General features: G+C 43.4%; 1 protein-coding gene across 1 annotated transcript in view; it reads right to left on the bottom strand.

The window, feature by feature from the left end:
- The window catches only part of LOC124042098 (formin-like protein 2), a 100,019-nt gene extending 83,115 nt beyond the window's left edge, over positions 1-16,904 (bottom strand). The window contains exon 1 of the mRNA XM_046360434.1: positions 16,328-16,904. Within this exon, the coding sequence (XP_046216390.1) occupies positions 16,328-16,441 (114 nt within the window). The 5' untranslated portion in view covers positions 16,442-16,904. The remainder of the gene's footprint in view (positions 1-16,327) is intronic.
- Positions 16,905-19,832: the final 2,928 nt, after the last annotated feature.

Here is a 19,832-nt window from a genome sequence, read left to right as displayed (position 1 = left end):
CACTGCAGATGTTGCTTCTGGCAAGAGCTTACCCTACAAAACCCTCCTTTTACTCAGACATCTTCAAAAGGCAACAAATGTCTCAAGAGAACTCCGGCTGATTGTTGCGCATCAGTCAGTACTGGGGGGGGGGATACTTCTGCAGAGCTTTCTGCAAAAGCCTTCATATTTCAGCTTCAGTAGATCCGAGATCTAATAACTATGATAGACACAATGGCCTTGCACTCACAATGGAGTAGGCTAGATACAGTCTGGCTGTAGGGTAAAAAGGCCATGGACTTATGCACACATGACTGTAAGTCGCTTTGGATAAAAGTGTCTGCTAAATGGCATATATTATTTATTATTCATTTACTGTAACCTGATTTATTTATTTTTTAACTGTAACCGACTTTCACTCAAAGAAGCGGTATAAAAAATGAAGGACATATTTGTTTAAATGGTCTGAGACTATTTGAAGGAGCCAGTCACCGTTCTCTGTGCTGTCAGACGTAAACACCTTTGATAGCGCATAAGTCCTTGAAATCTAAAGGGGCAACACTAGATAACAATGCCTCTGGTGCCCGGGACACAGATTCTAATTCATGACTGACCTCAGTGTAAAACATTCTCTCCTGTTTTGAAGGAACATGAAGCATGGTTTGCTTTAATCATAAAGTTGAACTTCAAATAAAACAGCGCGAACATAAAACAATTCAAAATGACAAAAACAGAAAAACACCCAGACTTAAGATAGTCTAAACAGTGTCTAATTTTGTGCTGTTTCAAACAGCTGTCACCTTGGGCTGTGCAAAGAACCACTTCGCAAGGCAGTTCACTCCAGAGGCTGAGTGCCAACAGTGACTCTTCTCTCCTATTGTTGTGTGACTGTTGTAGGGCTGCTGCGTTGGGCCATACTGAGGACTGGCTGTAACTGGCTGTGCTCAACATAAAGGAGCCAAGCTGGACCATGTCTAACTTGCCTCACCCTACACCTGCTCATTACGGTAGGGTAGAACAACAGCTAAGAAATTACCAATACAAAAAACTGCATGGATGGTAGTGAAGCAACATACAGCGCATTCAGAAAGTATTCAGACCACTATCGGTTTCCACATTTTGTTACCTTACAGACTTATTCTAAAATGGTTTAAATTGTTTATTTTTCTTAACAATCTACACACAATACCCCATAATGACAAAGCAAAAACAGTTGTTTAAAAATGAAACTGAAATGTCACATTTACATAAATATTCAGACCCTTTACTCAGTACTTTGTTGAAGCACCTTTGGTAGCAATTACAGCCTCGAGTCTTCTTGGGTATGACGCTACAAGCTTGGCACACCTGTATTTGGGGAGTTCCTCCCATTCCTCTCTGCAGATCCTCTCAAGTTCTGTCAGGTTGGATGGAGAGCGTCGATTCACAACTATTTCAGGTCTCTCCAGAGATGTTTGATCGAGTTCAAGTCCGGGCTCTGGCTGGGCCACTCAAGGACATTCATAGACTTGTCCCGAAGCCACTCCAGCGTTGTTTTGGCTGTGTGCTTAGGATCGTTGTCCTGTTGGAAGGTGAACCTTCGCCCCAGTCCGAGGTCCTGAGTGCTCTGGAGCAGGTTTTCATCAAGGATCTCTCTGTACTTTGTGCCGTTCATCTATCCCTCGATACTGACTAGTCTCCCAGTCCCTGAAAAACATCCCTACAGCTAGATGCTACCACCAGCATGCTTCACTGTAGGGATGGTGCCAGGTTTCCTCCAGACGTGATGCTTAACATTCAGGCCAAAGAGTTCAATCTTGGTTTCATCAGACTAAATAATGTTATTTCTCATCGTCAGAGTCCTTTACACGGAACCCAAACTGGCTGTGCGTGTGCTCTATCGTGCATACATCTATTTTGTCCCTCTACACCAAACGCGATCACGACACACAGGTTAAAATATCAAAACAAACTCTGAACCAATTACATTAATTTGGGGACAGGTCAAAAAGCATTCAATATTTATGGCAATTTAGCTAGTTAGCTTGCACTTGCTAGCTAATTTGTCCTATTTAGCTAGCTTGCTGTTGCTAGCTAATTTGTCCTGGGATATAAACATTGAGTTGTTATTTTACCTGAACTGCACAAGGTCCTCTCCTTCGACAATTAATCCACACATAAAACGGTCAACAGAATCCTTTCTAGTCATCTCTCCTCCTTCCAGGCTTTTTCATCTTTGAACTTATATGGTGATTGGCATCTAAACTTTCATAGTATTACCATGACAACCGGAAACACAGTTCGTCTTTCCATCACCCATGTGGGTATAACCAATGAGGAGGTGGGAGAGAGGCAGGACTTGCAGCGCGATCTGCGTCAGAAATAGAAAGGAGTTCTATTTTAGCCCTTGGCAACGCAGACACTCGTTGACGCGCGCGAGCAGTGTGGGTACAATAATTGAATAACAGATTTCTACATGTATTTTTCAACGGGAGCGATGTAGTCAGGGTATTAGGTGCCTTTTGGCAAACTCCAAGCAGCCTGTGCCTTTTACTGAGGAGTGGCTTCTGTCTGGCCACTTTACCATAAAGGCCTAAATGGTGGTGCTGCAGAGGTTCTCCCATATCCACAAAGGAACTCTGGAGCTTTTTGCAAACATTTGTAAAAAACCTGTTTCTCTTCGTCATGATGGGGTATTGTCTGTAGATTGATGAGGAAAAACAATCCATTTCAGAATAAGACTAACATAAAATGTGGGAAAAGTGAATGTGTAGTGAAAGTTGTAAGCTATGTTTGTGTCATGATGAATGTTCAATGACATCCTGGCATTGTGCAGATCTGTTCCATTTTTAACAGGGTTAGACGAGGCTATATATATGCACTTAAACTTGTGTGCTACCTGTAACTGTAAGCGCACTGTGGGCCACACCGAGAGCAGTGACATCAAGTGATAAAACCTCACAAAGTGTATGGCGATGCCCAAGTCGCCTTCACACAAATATCCCCTACAGTCAACAGTTTAAATCAGAGGTTTCAAACATAAGGAATAAATATATTCATTTTTGTTTTGTTTTTCCTCGGGGGAAAAAAAATATCTTAATCGACATTGGACTGACAAACTAAATCAAAACTGTGTAGAAATGATAACGAGCCTATATTTATAGTCTCTTCACTCTGTCCAGCTTGCTAGCAGTCATCGAAATGAAAGCTAGACAGTCAGAGAGCATTTAAAATTCTAAAAGCAATGGATAGAGGACTATTAAGCATGAAAAACCCAGCAGTGTTGCAGTTCTTGACTCAAACCGGTGTACCTGGCACCTACTTCCATACCCCGTTCAAAGGCACTTAAATGTTTTACCTGTCCCATTCACCCTCTGAATGGCACACATACACAATCCATGTCTCAATTGTCTCAAGGCTAAATAACCCTTCTTAAAACATCTCCTCCCCTTCAACTACACTGATTTAACAGGTGACATCAATAAGGGATCATAGTTTTCACCTGGACTGGCTAACACCCAGCGCTGGAACGCACGTACTAGAAATAAACCCCGGGGAAAACCAGAACTAAATGTGGTGAGATGGAGGAAGACATCGTGAGGTCATACCTCAGACTGTGTGTGGGAAACAGCAAGGTTGAACTCAGCATTCCTTGTTCCGTCCACAACTCCGCAATCGCCATTAGATTGCCTATAAAGTCCCTAACCTGCATCACCAGACCCCATAGGGACTAGCACGCACATGCCTGGCGATGAAATCCCGGATGAAAACCCTGTATAAAATATATATATTTGGGAAGGGTGACCCCTTATGGGCAGAAAGCGAGTTATTCCTTCTACATATTCAAGGTGACAAAATGTCTGGATATAGAGAGTAGAAATCCCACATCCAGTAAATGTGGAGGAAGAGCTAAGATGGAGTGTCGCCTTGTTAAGACAGAGAGGAAGAGGCGAAGCGAGAGGTTTTACTCCATGGGCTTATTTCCCACCTTTGGGACAACAACTCCCATCGATAGGGCAGAGACATGAGCATCTCGTCATTATATAGAGATCTCTGTTCAACATCCAAAATCGTAAGGCTCTTTCGATTTCCCCTGAAAACCGGAACATCCGTTTTTGGGGACCTGGCAAAGGCAAGCTTCCAGCATACATTGTGCTCACGTGAGACTGTATAGCCTGCATGGAACCTGGGAACCTTTCTGGGTACCTGGGGCTCCTGCAACGGCTGATGTATCTAGTTTAGCCATAACCAAATGGGGCCGCTGTTGTTTTAAATGGTGGGGAACACTAGTGACTCAGACCTGTGCCACAAGCCCCTCGCTCCGGGGGTTACCCAAGATACCCAAGATACAGTAGATGCCCGGGGGCTGCATCCTCACCAGAGGTGCGCACACATGCCCCGCTTCCTCCACTCCCTACAACTCCAGAAATTGGACATAGGGGTGGGGTTGCCATAACACTGGGAAAAAGCTAGTAGTTTCATTTTCTGTTAGTTATGTATACTAGCCGACATTAGCCATGAGGATTTAGTCTAAGCTAAGCTAGTAGCCAGATAGCTGGCATTCGCCCAGTGGATTAGTAGCCAAGCCTGAGCTTGTGGAGCCTTCCTCCGATATTGAAAATCTTTGACTGTAGCACTGTGAGGTGGGCCCTGTCAGTTTAGAACAACCAAGCAACTGAACGCTACGCACACTAAAGAAGAGAACTACACCAGCAATTCCACCGTTGGGAAGGCAGGAATAGCTAGTAGCACGTTTTGCAGCATTTCGCTATAGCCTAGTCTCAAAAGTCTAGTAAGACTGAACCCTTAGTCAACCAATACTGAAAAGGGATGCAAGCGGTGAGAGTAGTCTCCTGCAACCGGTGACAATACACACAAGACCAGGTTGAGCAAGGGCAGCATCCGCATGCATCAAGCTGAGGCAAAAACAAGACATCTGATTTGACCAAAGCCCCAGCTCCCATCCCCGCCTCAGCATCAGCCGAGGTACAGACATCCGGGAGAGGAAAGTCACTACCAGAAACTCAACGCTTCCTCAAGAAGGCTACACATTTATCCAGAGACTTTGCACGAGGTCAGTGGCAATGCGCATCCAGGCTGGTTCGAGTGAGGGCAGCCTGATCGTGCGCCAAGCCGAGACAAACAACACAACAATCGTATCTTTTAGTGCTGTAGACTAGCTGCCTGACTGGGGGCATGGTCGCAAACCCATGCCTGGATGTCAGTCTTCGTCGTGTCAGTCACATTTTTTGCCATCTAACTCATTTCTATAGCCAGTTTAAAGCATCTCGAAGAATACTATACTGAACAAAAATATAAACGCAATATGCAACAATTTCAATGATTTTACTGTGTTACAGGTCACATAAGGAAATCAGTCAATGGAAATAAATTCATTATGCCCTAATCTAAGGATGTCACATGATTGGGCAGGGGCGCACTGGGGAGCCAGGCCCAGCCAATCAAAATTAGTTTTTCCCCACAAAAGGGCTTTATTACAGACAGAAATCCTCAGTTCCATCAGCTGTCCAGGTGGCTGGTCTCAGACGATCACGCAGGTGAAGAAGCCAGATGTGGAGGTCCTGGGCTGGCGTGGTTACACGTGGTTAACCGTTGTGAGGCCAGTTGGATGTACTACCAAATTCTCTAAAATGACGTTGAAGGCGGTTTAAAGTAGAGAAATTAACATTCAATTCCCTAGCAACAGCTCTGGTGAGCATTCCAAGTCAGCATGTCAATTGCACGTTCCCTCAAAACATCTGTGGCATTGTGTTGTGTGACAAAACTGCACATTTTAGAGTGGCCTTTTATTGCCCCTAGCACAAGGTTCACCTGTACAATCATGCTGTTTAATCAGCTTCTTGATATGCCACACCTGTCAGCAAAGGAGAAATACTCACTAACAGTTGGGTTTATATTTTTGTTCAGTATAATTGGTTTGGAGGAGAGAAACAACAAAAACAAAATACAAACTCTAGCACACAAGTTTGACCGTCTCGATTTCCAATGTTTGTTTCAAGATAGCAGCGTTAATCGTTCTACTCAACTCGATGTGAAGACCTGAAGAATAAGAAATTAATCCGAGCCTCAGTGTTATCACCTGTGGAAGGCAGGGCTTCCAGCGAGGCTTGAGTTTCATTGGCCTTGTCAGGCGTGATCGTACGTTCTTCAGTTGAGCTTGCGAGAGTGCGACTCCCTATTGTGAAGTGTTGTACCGAAAGTGCAGACTGAAAGAGAACCCAAACGGTTTTGACCTGACACTCCTTGCACACAGCCAAAGGCTGGTTCCCACACAACCAGACGATTCTATGCCAGCAAAGGGAGCGAGGCCGAAGCATTCAAGCTCTGCTGCCTGCCTGTCTGCCTGCAGGTATGCTTTAAAAAGCCCATCGCACACCACAGCAGCCTAAGACTTGTGATGGGTTGGACTGGCCAATGTGGTGCTAGCTGGATCACTAAGCCTACTTACTTCTCTCCATTAACAGTTTTGTGTTCCTCTGCGCGACGGCTAATTAGTCCGGGAGCATCCTGGAGTTCTGACACCACGTCGACTGTTTGCCTCTCAATCAATCCCCTGAACGACCCAGCAGAAGCAGCCCAGGTCAGAATCATCCCCAGACTAAGCGCTATGGGACGGAGCTGGCCTCTGGACCCGGGGAAGGGACGGCCACTAGCCAAGCTGCCTGCCAGTCTAGCGTTAGTGCCAGGCTCTGCGGCACAGAGAATAGCCATTTATTTGACTCTTTTAATGAAGAGTCAGCATGAAAAATGAAAAGAATGCTGGCTATTAATGTATTTATCCTTTACCAGTGTTTGCATGTCTTTTCTCAAAAGATATAGGCCTACTGAGTGGGCAAGGAGAAAGGTACGTTAAAATGGCAAATGTACTCTAACCAGAGCGAGCTGACAATTTTTCAAACTGTGGCCCGTTTACCAAAACATTTTTAAAAAATGTACAGTATCTCAGGGTAAAATAACAAGAAAAGTCCATGGTCCTTTGGCTTCCTTTAAACAAAGCAGTTTATATATACAGTAATCTTGGCTATTGAGAACTCCAGCTACGACAAAAGCTAAACCCTCAGCCCCCATATGGTATTCAAGCAAGTCCCAATAACTGCCTCAAACTTCTCTGCCTCCCTCACAAGCCTGTGTATACAGCAAAGCCTAAATGAAGATCCATCACTGCTTTAACATAGTGAACAGTGATATGTTACCAAACTTTGCATCTGCACAGTTCTTCCAGTAAATGTGTTTTTGTAAAATGTTCCGTGTAAATTGTTAAAAGTAGTGGATAGAATTTTAAGTGAAAAATGGGGTCCTTTACTGTGGAATTGCCCTTTCGAAAAACAGGAAAACACCTCTAGTCTAGTGCAACCCATCTCTTTGATGATTTCCCATGTTGAAACAGCCAACGCTAATGTCATGGGTGCTATGGAAACCACACGAGAGCTTACAGACATGCTCCTGAGCGAAAGAGACAGCTAGCCTAAATGCCAAACTCACTTAGACCGACTGTTTTCCACCTCTGTGTTCGATGAAAAATGGAAACGTCCACATTTCTGATGAAAACAGAGCCTTAGTGTGTAATGAGCGGTCTTCATCATGCTTACCAAAAACAGAGGGGCTTAGACAGTGATCAACGGAGGGATGTTCAGTATGACAGTTTACTACACAACGCAATAAACGACAGAAATGTAAGCAAATACAGCAAGGGGACATAGCAGAGTGTTGAGGCCTACAGTTAGGAACAAATGAAAGCAGCGCAATTGAAGTTGAAGTCACCCATGCAAGAACATCGGGCTGTAATTTTATGAAGTAGTTAACGCAACTGTTGACTCATTTTCATATTCGCTTGGTTTGTCCTATTGGGTTCAAAGGCCTTGTGTTTGATACCTGCACTAGCCTATTATCTACATTATGACTGACTTGTGATCTTTGCCCATGCTAGTTTGATTGTATTGACATTTATTTTTGTATTTATTTAACCTTTATTTAACTAGGCAAGTGAGTTTAAGAACAAATTCTTATTTACAATTGACGGCCTACCCTTCATTGTAAAATAAGCATGACAGCTAGAATACATTGAGTATGATTAAAACTGAGCGTTTGTAAAAAAAAATATATATATATTGTCATAGGCCTTATGCACAAGAAAATAACTATTTTTTTACTGCGACAAAGTATTACCTACAAAGAATGAGTTAGGCTACCTGGTAAAAACAGCCCTTCGAGCAAAAATGTGTTAATGGAAATGAAATTACAGTCCTGCTACTTAATCAAATCTACATAGAAGATAATGGAAGTAGGGCTGGCACAATTATTGTATAATTAACCATTAATTATGGACAATAACCGTGAAAACATTATTTTGCTTCATAATCGTCTTAAAACATTCCTTTAAGAAGAAGGGAATTTCAACTTTATATTCAATTACATATACACTACATTACCAAAGGTATGTGGACACCTGTCAAACATCTCATTCCATAATCTTGGGCATTAATATGGAGTTGGTCCCCTCTTTGCTGCAATAACAGCCTCAGCTCTTCTGGGAAGGCTTTCCACTATATGTTGGAACATTACTGCAGAGACGAGCTTCCATTCAGCCACAAGAGCATTGGTGAGGTTGGGCACTGATGTTGAGAGATTAGGCCTGGCTCACAGCCGGTGTTCCAATTCTTCCCAAATGTGTTCAATGGGGTTGAGTTTAGGGCTCTGTGCAGGCCAGTCAAGTTCTTCCACACTGATCTCGAAAAACCATTTCTGTATTAACCTCACTTTGTGCACGGGGGACATTGTCATGTAGAAATAGGAAAGGGCCTTCCCCAAACTGTTGCCACAAAGTTGGAAGCACAGAATGGTATAGAAAGTCATTGTATGCTGTACCGTTAAGATTTCCCTTCACTGGAACTAAGGGGCAATGCCCAAACCATGAAAAACAGCCCCAGATCATTTCCTCCTCAACCAAACTTTACAGTTTATGCATTCGGGGAGGTAGCGTTCTCCTGGCATCCGCCAAACCCAGATTAATCCGTTGGAATGCCAGATGATGACGCGTGGTTCATCACTCCAGTGAAAGCGTTTCCACTGCTACAGAGTCTAATGGCAGCAAGTTTTACACCACTCCAGCCGACACTTGGCATTGCGCATGGTGATTTTAGGCTTGTGTACGGCAGCTCAGCCATGGAAACCCATTTCATGAAGCTCCCGCGAACAATTATTGTGCTATCTTTGCTTCTAGAGGCAGTTTGGAACTCGGTAGTGAGTGTTGCAACCGAGGACAGACTATTCAGCACTTGGTGGTCACATTCTATGAACTTGTGTGGCCTACCACTTCGCGGCTGAGCCATTGTTGCTCCTAGACGTTTCCACTTCATGATAACAGCACTTACAGTAGAGCAGAAATTTGAAGAACTGACTTGTTGGAAAGGTGGCATCCTATGACGGTGCCACGTTGAAAGTCACTGTGCGCTTCAGTAAGGCCATTCTACTGACAATGTTTGTCTACGGAGATCGCATGGCTGTGTGCTCGATTTTATACACCTGTCAGCAAAGGGTGTGGCTGAAATAGCTGAATCCACTAATTTGAAGGTGTCCACATACTTTGTATATATAGATTAGTTTACACAATAGAAGTTGTCTTTTCTTTTTTCTTCTTTTTTTTTACATGAAGTGGGAAATGTTAGTAGTCATTTTAAGAGGAGAACGGCACAGTAAAGAGAAGTTTCATTTCCAAAAGTTATAAGCGGTTAAAACCATACTTTTTTTTAGACAGTGGTATCACCAAAGCTGTGTTGTATTCATTAGGTATGTTGCAGCTAATATTGAAAGATGCATTATGATGCACTACAAATTTTTCAAAATAATGACAAAAAAAATAAACAATTATGACAAAAACGGGGCCATTTACAATGACAATTCATCTTTACCAAAAATGGCATAATCGTAACAGCCCTAAAACGAAGTTCACATTATACTATCTTCTCTCCATGGTCAAGGTCGCATTTGAAAAACGTTGCCTTATCTTGGCAGAGGCCTTACATTCAAATGATGTCTAGTTTAAATATCAGCCATAGCTCTAGGGATTATTTGAGTCCCCTACAGCAGCTGTATCAATGGAAGCCAATTTGCTTTGTATGGGGAAACGGTTAGGCTTAGTAGAATCAGCCTGGAGCAAACGTAGACTTCTCCAGGCAAAGGCTACCTGAAAGCACACTAACTCTGTTCTCAATGTCTATTCTTATGATTACAGTACAAGTACATATGAAGTCCACTATTCCACCTGCGTAATAACAACCAAATTCCCCTACTATGTAATTACAAAGCAATTAGTCTATTTATAAGCCTAGGTAACAACATGTTACAATGTTGTTACTATGGTAATTACAGTGTTACTACACAGTCAATTGTGACCTCAAACAGAATAAACCTGTAATGAGGTGCATCACATAGCCTAAAAAAAAGCACAGCTGTCTGCTGATCATGGACATAGAGTTGTTTTGGGTTGAACATTACAGGGTCTGTGGAGAAGTCAATGCTTTCATTTAGCCAAATCCCTCCCAACCTTGTTAAATCCACCTGGTTTCTTAATGTAAGAGCTGGCAGGGCCTTCACAGCTAGCCTCTAGATCAGTGGTCACCTTTTGCAGTCAGAAAGCAACATGACCTAGAAAATGTAACATTAACCCATTCAAAACAGTTCTGTAGGAATGAGGTTTGGGCACTAGGCCTAATACATAATCACAGCATATTAGCTTTATGCGTGGCTTGCCAATATTGTTCTTCTCATATTTCAAAACTCGAGCTTTGATGACAAAATAGATCCGTTCGTGTAGCACTTGCGAGGCACAGCTGAGCATAAATTGAAATAATTCGCTTTTTTGTTTTACTGAACTGATCGTACTTTCAAGACCACTGGGAACTCAGAAAATTAATGAATTCCGAGTTGGATGACCGTTTCTTTCAGAGTTCCCAGTAGTCTTGAACGCACTGAAGTCGGAAGTGAGAGATTTCCGAGTTCCCAGTTGTTTTGAACAGAAAATAAGTCTGAGTGGAGGGAGGAAGCAGCAGAGGGTCCACCTCTCACGGTCCCTGCTCTCTCCTTTTCTACGGTGAGACTTTCCAGAGAAGGGACACACTCTTCCACCTGATGGCGAAACTCAAGTCGCGCCGCATATGCCTCATGCACAAATTCATGTTGTTCCTATGACACCTACGTGAGAATGCTATTCATTTACTACAGCTCAGCGTTCAACACCATAGTTGCCCACAAAGCTCATCACTAAGCTAAGGATCTTGGGACTAAACACCTCCCTCTGCAACTGGATCCTGGACTTCCTGATGGCCTGCCCCAAGGTGGTGAGGGTGGGTAGCAACACATCTGCCACGCTGATCCTCAACACTGGAGCCACTCAGGGGTGCGTGCTCAGTCCCCTCCTGTACTCTCTGTTCACCCACGACTGCATGGCCAGACACGACTCCCAACACCATCATTAAGTTTGCAGACGACACAACAGTGGTAGGCCTGATCACCTGACAACGCCTATAGGGAGGTCAGAGACCTGGCCGGGTGGTGCCAGAATAACAACCTATGCCTCAACGTAACCAAGACTAAGAGATCATTGTGGACTACAGAAAAGGAGGACCGAGCTTGAGAGCTTCAAGTTCCTTGGTGTCCACATCACCAACAAACTAGAATAGTCCAAACACACCCATACAGTCGTGAAGAGGGCACAAATAAGCTTATTCCCCTCAGGAAACTTAAAAGATCTGGCATGTGTCCTCAGATCTTCAAAAGGTTCTACAGCTGCAAAATCGAGAGCATCCTGCCTGACTGGTTGCATCACTGCCTGGTACGGCAACTGCTCGGCCTCCGACCGCAAAGCAGTACAGAGGGTAGTGCGTATGGCCCAGTACATCACTGGAGCTAAACTGCCTGGCATCTAGGACCTCTACACCAGTCGGTGTCAGAGCAAGGCCCAAAAAATTGTCAAAGACCCCAGCCACCCCAGTCACAGACTGTTCTATCTACTACCGCGTGGCAAGCGGTACCGGAGTGCCAAGTCTAGGACAAAAAGGCTTCTCAACAGTTTTTACCCCCACGCCATAAGACTCCTGAACATGTAATCAAATGGCTACCTGGACTATTTGCATTTGTGCCCCCCCCCCAACCCCGCTTTTACAGTTCTGCTACACTCTGTTTATCATATATGAATAGTTACTTTAACTATACATTCATGTACATACTACCTCAATTAGCTCGACCAACCAGTGTCCCCACACATTGGCTAACCAGGCGATCTGCATTGTGTCCCGCCACCCAACACCTGCCAACCCCTTTTTCACACTACTGCTACTCTCCGTTTATCATATATGCATAGTCACTTTAACCATATCTACATACTACCTCAATCAGCCTGACTAACTGGTGCCTGTATATAGCCTCGCTACTGTATATAGCCTCACTACTGTATATAGCCTCACTACTGTATATAGCCTTAATTTTTAACTGTCTTTTCACTGTTGTTTTGACTTTTTGACTTGCCAATTGGTCACCTAATACCTTCTTTTTTTGAAATTCCACTGTTGGTTAGAGCCTGCAAGTAAGCATTTCACTGTAAGGTCTACACCTGTTGTATTCGATGCATGTGACAAATAAACGTTGATTTGATTTGACCAGGGAAAGTGGCATTTTCCTATTATTAATATTAATCTAATATTAAAATAGACACGTCTAACGATTCTCCTCGTCCTCTTCTGAGGAGGAGTAGTAAGAAGGATCGGAGAACCAATGCGCAGCGTGGTAAGTGTCCATATAGTATTTATTATTTGAACACAAAACAAAAACAACGAGAACGAAACAGTCCTGAACGGTGAAATACAAAACACAGAACAGAAAATAATCACCCACGAAACACAGGTGAAAAAAGGCTACCTACGTATGATTCTCAATCAGAGACAACTAACGACACCTGCCTCTGATTGAGAACCACACCAGGCCAAACGCAAAACACAACATAGAAAAAACGAACATAGACAACCCACCCAACTCACGCCCTGACCATACTAAAACAAAGACATGATAAAAGAACTAAGGTCAGAACGTGACAACGTCGAGCTGCTAATAATAAAAACGCAGGCCTATTAAATACACTTGGCTACTCATTTCATTTCAGCATGAGTGCATTTTATGTTTTGTAAAAGTGTTGAATAAAAACAGGGTTGACAGTGCTGAATAAAAACTTCAACATGAACTCACTCATAAAACCAGAATCTCTTTGCTGTATTCTTTGACAGTCTCTCTATCTGGTCATGGTTTTAAAAGTTATGAAATGTCAAGTAGGCTAGTATAAAATGTTGCTGTGGCCAGGGTCGTGGAAGCTGTAGGCATGGTGATTTAAGCTATCTGATTGGACAGCGCAGTAGGCACACTTCATTTGGCCACAGCTCTCCCAGTTCGCCAGATAGGCAGAGTTTTTCTTTTAAACAAATGAAATTGTTAAAAATGGGAACACTTTGCCTACCTGGGCTTCTGAATCAAGTGCACCTACCGCCAACAGCGCAAAAAAAGAAAGAAAAAGAGAGCACAAACCAGTAGCATTGGTTTTTCTACAGAAATGTTTGGTGATCGACTAGGAATGCCCTGAAGATCAACCATGGTGACCACTGCTCTAGATCCCTAAGGATCAGACTAAGAGGGAGCTCTTATGTAAACATGTTGTAATTAAATCACCTCTACAGCTAAAAAGAACCATTTGGACAAGGAACTTTTAAGGCAAAAGCTATTTAAAATTCTCTAAATATAGGACTAATATACCCAGACAATATAGCATCGCAGTTTGAAAGGGATATTTTCTCAAATAGTTTCATTACATACAGGCCATCCTGTTTATTATAGAAATACACTGTTTTACATAGGCCCAATCTATGGAGATTGGAATGATTTTTTGAGTTGGCAAGGAAAGAAATGAGCAGCCATAACATCCAACCCGTGATACCATCAGCCTGCTGCACATACTTATCAACCAGTGAGTGTATGTATGGTGGTATTGATCAATGATAGAGGGGCCCAATACATCTTTGCAATCACTAGCCTTGCAGGTTAAAGTGACACACCAGGTTACCAGATTCACACGCTCACCGAGGCATAGGGGGAGCCACCAGCCAACGGGCATGGCTGACATGCAACAGGGTTTAAATCGCATTAAATATAGCTACGTGCTGTGATTAAGACGCTAAACTCGCCTAATTTTGCACGGTTCGCTTCCTGCCAAGAGTAAAGACATCCTACTTGCAGAGGGAGGGAGTTTTGCTGACATGCCAACCATGCTGAAGAACATTCTAGCTGGAACTCCCTTAATGTCACATCCATCCCTCTTCAGTGAGCGTCAGTCCCAGCACTGATTACTCCTGGTGCCACCAGACCCACTCTGTTGTTTAAGCCAGTGCTTATGGATTCAGCTAGTAGCATTTACTAATAGGATCCATTTCCAATACGACTCATTAGGCCATCAATGACCTACACCTTTACGGAGGGAAAATAAATATGGGTAATGAGCATGCTGGGAAAAGCTAACAGACCATTAACTGTTACTATGAACTTAATGATGCGGCATCCTCAGAGTAGCGCCTTAAGGCAGTTCAATACCGTTCCTCTGTCCTACTTTGTTCGGCCTGTTAGTTTGAAAAGTAGCTATTCGAGCCAGGCAGATCATGAGAAGCAGCCAGGTGATCCTAAAAGCAGACGGGATTAGGCAGTGTGACGTCAACCCTGTCTCTGTCCCAAATGACACCCTTTTCCATATAAAGTCCACTACCTATGGGCTCTGGTCAAGCGAATACTGTGCCATTTGGGATGCGACCCATCTCCAGACAGAAGTCTGCTCCCTGCCTCCCTCTCCTCCAACACAGAATGGGATTCATCTGGCCAGGACACGCAGCAATTACGCCCCAACTAGAACACTGTGACACGCATTAGTTACTCCCACAGGAAAAAAAAAAAAAACAACTTGCTCCATTAGGTAATAACAGGCAAAATGGCTTGAGCCAGCACAGTCAGCAAACAGAGTAACAGACTATACCCCAAGGCAGAGAAAAGGGGGAAACACAGAATGAAACAGATAACAGTTATTTCCTCTTTTAACCATTCCTTCTGACAAGTACCAGTTGCAGGATCGCTGAAGTCACATGGCACTGCATGACCTTCTTAGTAGGTCTGTGTTAGACTAAGTGTGTTGCAGGCGCCCAGGTCCCACAACAGAGCCGCCTACCCTCAGTTGAGTGGAGTATTAGGTCTGACTACAATAACGTCTGACCCACATTTACACAACCTCACAAAACCGGGCCTTACAGTCATGACCCCCCCCCCCCCCCCTCCACATGTGCCTTGACAGAAGGGCTGTACTGTAAAGTGCCCCTGAAGCAGCAACACAGCACAGAAATGCACAATTGTCATCGCATTTGAACGCAGAATAGCTGAACAGGTTGTCGTGCATGGTATGTAATGCAAAACATAGGATGATGATTTAAGGCCATGATTTGGGATACTGAAACATTAAGAAGGTGTATTAGTCATGTAAGCTGTATCTTATTTTTATTTTTTAAACAGAACATGGATATGAGCAGAAGTCAATAAAGTAGCTAACTTGCTCATTTTGTCTTGACAGCTGTGCAGGTGGTTCTTTGAGTAAACACAGGTTGGCCACACATCCCATTTACAGAAGCATGCTGTGTAGGTAAATAGCCTAGGCGTATACAGGCTGAACAAACACTCTCTGACTAAACACAACGAATGTCACACACAGAAAGGCATTTTCGAATTTGCCAGACTACCGTTTGGTCCATGTATGGGGCAAACAGCTAACTACTCAAATGTCTGAGGTTATATTGACATGCTGATCGTATAAGGGAGCAAACTTGCCGAGGTCAGTTGCCTTCACTGACTACCTGTATAACTTCACCCGTTAAAATAAAGGAAATGTCTAAACGGTTCAAACTCTTTGAATGTTGTCCATGTAGTTCTCTACATAACAACTACATGTGATTGTCTGTTGCAGTCGGATCCATGTAAAAACATGCCAAGAAAGAAAAACAACAAAACAAAACAATGACTGCCATACTTATCAGCTAGCGTTAACACTAACCTAACATGGCATGCGTAAAAAGACTAAACAAAAAAACACAAACTTGTATGTTTGTGAAATGTCCCCTCCAAGTCGAACTCAATCGACACAAAAGATGAACGAGCTCGAGTTGGGAGACTGCTGCGCTAGTTACTGTTAGCGGTTGTGCGGTGCCAGGCGCAAATGAGGCATGGCGCAAGACAAAGAATGGGAAACTCAGTGTTCGATAAGAAAGTACAGTGAACATACCAAAACGATTGCGAATCTCTCCTCCAATTCACCTGGCTCCGGAATGGGCAGTTTCAAAGGCATGTTGTGTCCCCTGAAATCAGTTTGTTGGTCCATACTCCCTGCGTTCCCCATGTTTCTGATTTATTTGAGCTGGATCACTACCGTCCACACCTTCCTCCTCGACTTCAGAAATCAGAAAGTCTACTACCCCCCCCACCAAAAAAATATATATCTGCACCGATGCTTGTTGTTTGCTAATTTTCCCGTTTTATCCCAGCCTCACCGCTTCAACATGAAACACACGTGAGGAAATGTGCACATGGTTCCAATGAGTCGAGTCCTCGTGAAGCATTATGGAATATGGGACTTGCTGGAAACTTGACTCGGAGCAACAACCGCGCAATCTCTAGAACCAAAGATAACTCCTATCCATATCTTGCACAATTTCTGCTCCACTCCCAGTTAGATGTAATGACGATGTGCATGATTCAAGTTTAGCAATCCTCGTATGTGTAGCTAGCTAAATCTCCCCAGTGATGACTAACTAATACAGTAGAGTCCTGTCGACTCTACACGCCGCATTCACAATCACATCTCTACACGTTGGAGTAACGAGCTCTTTCAGACAAGCCTACTACTTGGGCGTGCCATAAGCCGCACAATGTTTTGTATGATTGCATGCTGGTATATGCAGTCTACTCATGGTGTATAACATATGCATAACAACCTTATTTACTTAGTCCACAACCTTTATTACAATCGTAGTCCAGTATTTAAATCCCATATCCCCAAGAATTAGGAAAGGCCTAATTAGAAGTCCTCCTTTAGAACCAATATACAGTGCACTCAGAAAGTATTCAGACCCCTTGACTTTTTCCACATTTTGTTAAGTTACAGCCTTATTCTAAAATGGATAAAATTTCAATTAAAATCATCAGCAGTCTACACACAATACCCCATAACGACGAGGCAAAAACAGGTTTAGACTTTTTTGCTAATTTAAATAAAAAACAGAAATACCTTATTTACATAAATACGCAGACCCTTTGCTTTGAGACTCGAAATTGAGCTCCGGTGCATCCTGTTTTCAATGATCATCCTTGAGATGTTTCTACAACATGGAGTTCACCTGTGGTACATTTAATTGATTGGACATGATTTGGAAAGGCACACACCTGTCTATATAAGGTACCACAGTTGACAGTGCATGTCAGAGCAAAAACCAAGCCACGAGGTCGAAGGAATAGTCCGTAGAGTTCCGAGGCAGGATTGTGTTGAGGCACAGACCAGGTGAAGGGACCCAAAACATTTCTGCAGCATTGAAGGTCATCAAGAACACAGTGGCCTCCAACATTCTTAAATGGAAGAAGTTTGGAACCACAAAGACTCTTCCTAGAGCTGGCCGCCCGGCTAAACTGAGCAATTGGGGGAGAAGGGCCTTGGTCAGGAAGATGACCAAGAACCCGATGGTCACTGACAGAGCTCTAGAGTTCCTCTGTGGAGATAGGAGAACCTTCCAGAAGGACAACCATTTCTGCAGCACTCCACCAATCAAGTCTTTGTGGTAGAGTGGCCAGATGGAAGCCACTCCTCAGTAAAAGGCACATGACAGCCCGCTTGGAGTTAGCCAAAAGGCACCTAAAGACTCTCAGACCAGGAGAAACAAGAGTCTCTGGTCTGATGAAACCAAGATTTTTCAGCGGCAGGGACTGGGAGATTAGTCAGGATCGAGGCAAAGATGAACGGAGCAAAGTACAGAGAGATCCTTGATGAAAACCTGCTCCAGAGCTCTCAGGACGTCAGACTGGGGTGACAGTTCACCTTAACAGGACAACAACCTTATGCACACAGCCAAGACAATGCAGGAGCGGCTTCAGAACAAGTCTCTGTGAATGTCCTTGAGTGGCCCAGTCAGAGCCCGGACTTAAACCTGATCGAACATCGCTGGAGAGACCTGAAAATATCTGAGCAGCGACAATCCTCATCCAACCTGATAGAACTTGAGGGGATCTGCAGAGAAGAATGGGAGAAACTCCCCAAATACAGGTGTGCCAAGCTTGTAGTGCCATACCCTAAAAGACTCGAGGCTGTAATCGCTGCCAAAGACTCAACAAAGTACTGAGTAAAGTCTGAATACTTGTGATGTTTTCAGATTTTTTTTGTTGCAAAAAACCCTGAAAATCTGTTTTTGATTTGTCATTATGGGGTGCTGTGTGTAGATTGTTTCCGAAGGCACCGTAGATAGAATAACCCAGCTATTCACTAGGCTTGAAAGAGAAAAAAGAGCAAAGAATCTATTAATCTTTTAGTTTGCAGAAGATATGAGATAATGTATAGCCAAACAGGGTGGAGTCCCATTGCTTGTGAGAGAGGATGACATCAGTTTGGGGAGAGGTTCCGTGAAAATGAGAGGTTCTCCAGATGCACAGTGGTTTTAGTGAACAACACAGACTGTGTCAACAGGGCGTTATCAGGGGGTCAGCTGTGTTAGCTGGCTACACAAATTGCATCAGGGACATAATGAAGAGTGAGGCACACCAAAATGCTCCAAATTGTTTTTGTTGGCGACGTACATGTTCTGACATTCTCCTCCTCTGTCTCGTTTCTCGTAAATCAATTATCGAGCATCGTGATTAAGCAGGATTTTGACTGGCTTGATTGACAGTCACTGAGTCAGTTGACAAAAGTGATATTTGGGGACATGGGCAAAGCATAAAAATATGCTGGATAGATCACGGTCATTCCAGTCATTTTAGTCAGTTGATGTGAAATGATCAAGTTTGTGAGGAACAAAAGTAGGCCTACATATATGTTTAGCACAAATAGAGTTCTATTTTAAATTCCAATATAATTTCTTAGAATTCCACATGGAAATGTAAAATACTCAAAGTTAAGATATTATATTCTTTCCCTTTGATATTCTTCCCCTTTGCAGACACAAAACAAAACATCAAATACCATCTAATACCGGTGGGTATATCTTCATAACATTGTAATTACAATCAAAATGTCCTCGTCAGTGGAATCTCCAAATATATATCTTTTCAACATAATATTACAACCTGCATCACATACAGTAGCTATAATAATTGGCCTTTCTTTTTCCCCTCGAAGTCGTAATCCCATTGGTTTAGGAGCTCAACAACTGACCTATTATTCACCACAAATGAAGTAATGAACATACAGAACAGTAGTGCTCAGCAGAGCTATGCCTGTAAAATACACACACAAAACAATTAACAGTCCAACAATAGTTGGGTCTCTCCCAGACGTCTGCAGTGGACAGTAGCCAAGGCTGTGGAGTGAGTGGGATAGACCTGATGCAGCTGATGAGCTAGACACAGGAGATGGTGTGTTTGTGTGTAGATGGAAATGAGAGACATTGATTGCCTGGTGTAGGGTGGTGGTGGTAGCTGCAAACAGGCCAGGTCCTCAGCTGGCTGAGAAAGGCAGGGAGATCGTGTCAGTCCACTGGAACACAGAGAGAGAAGAGAGAAAGAGAACGAGAGAGAGAGAGAGAGAG

Source organism: Oncorhynchus gorbuscha, linkage group LG01 (assembly GCF_021184085.1).
Source record: "Oncorhynchus gorbuscha isolate QuinsamMale2020 ecotype Even-year linkage group LG01, OgorEven_v1.0, whole genome shotgun sequence".
Lineage (NCBI taxonomy): Eukaryota > Metazoa > Chordata > Actinopteri > Salmoniformes > Salmonidae > Oncorhynchus > Oncorhynchus gorbuscha.
The sequence above is the reverse complement of the archived record's forward strand: the minus strand, read 5'-3'. Positions and strand labels throughout refer to the sequence as shown.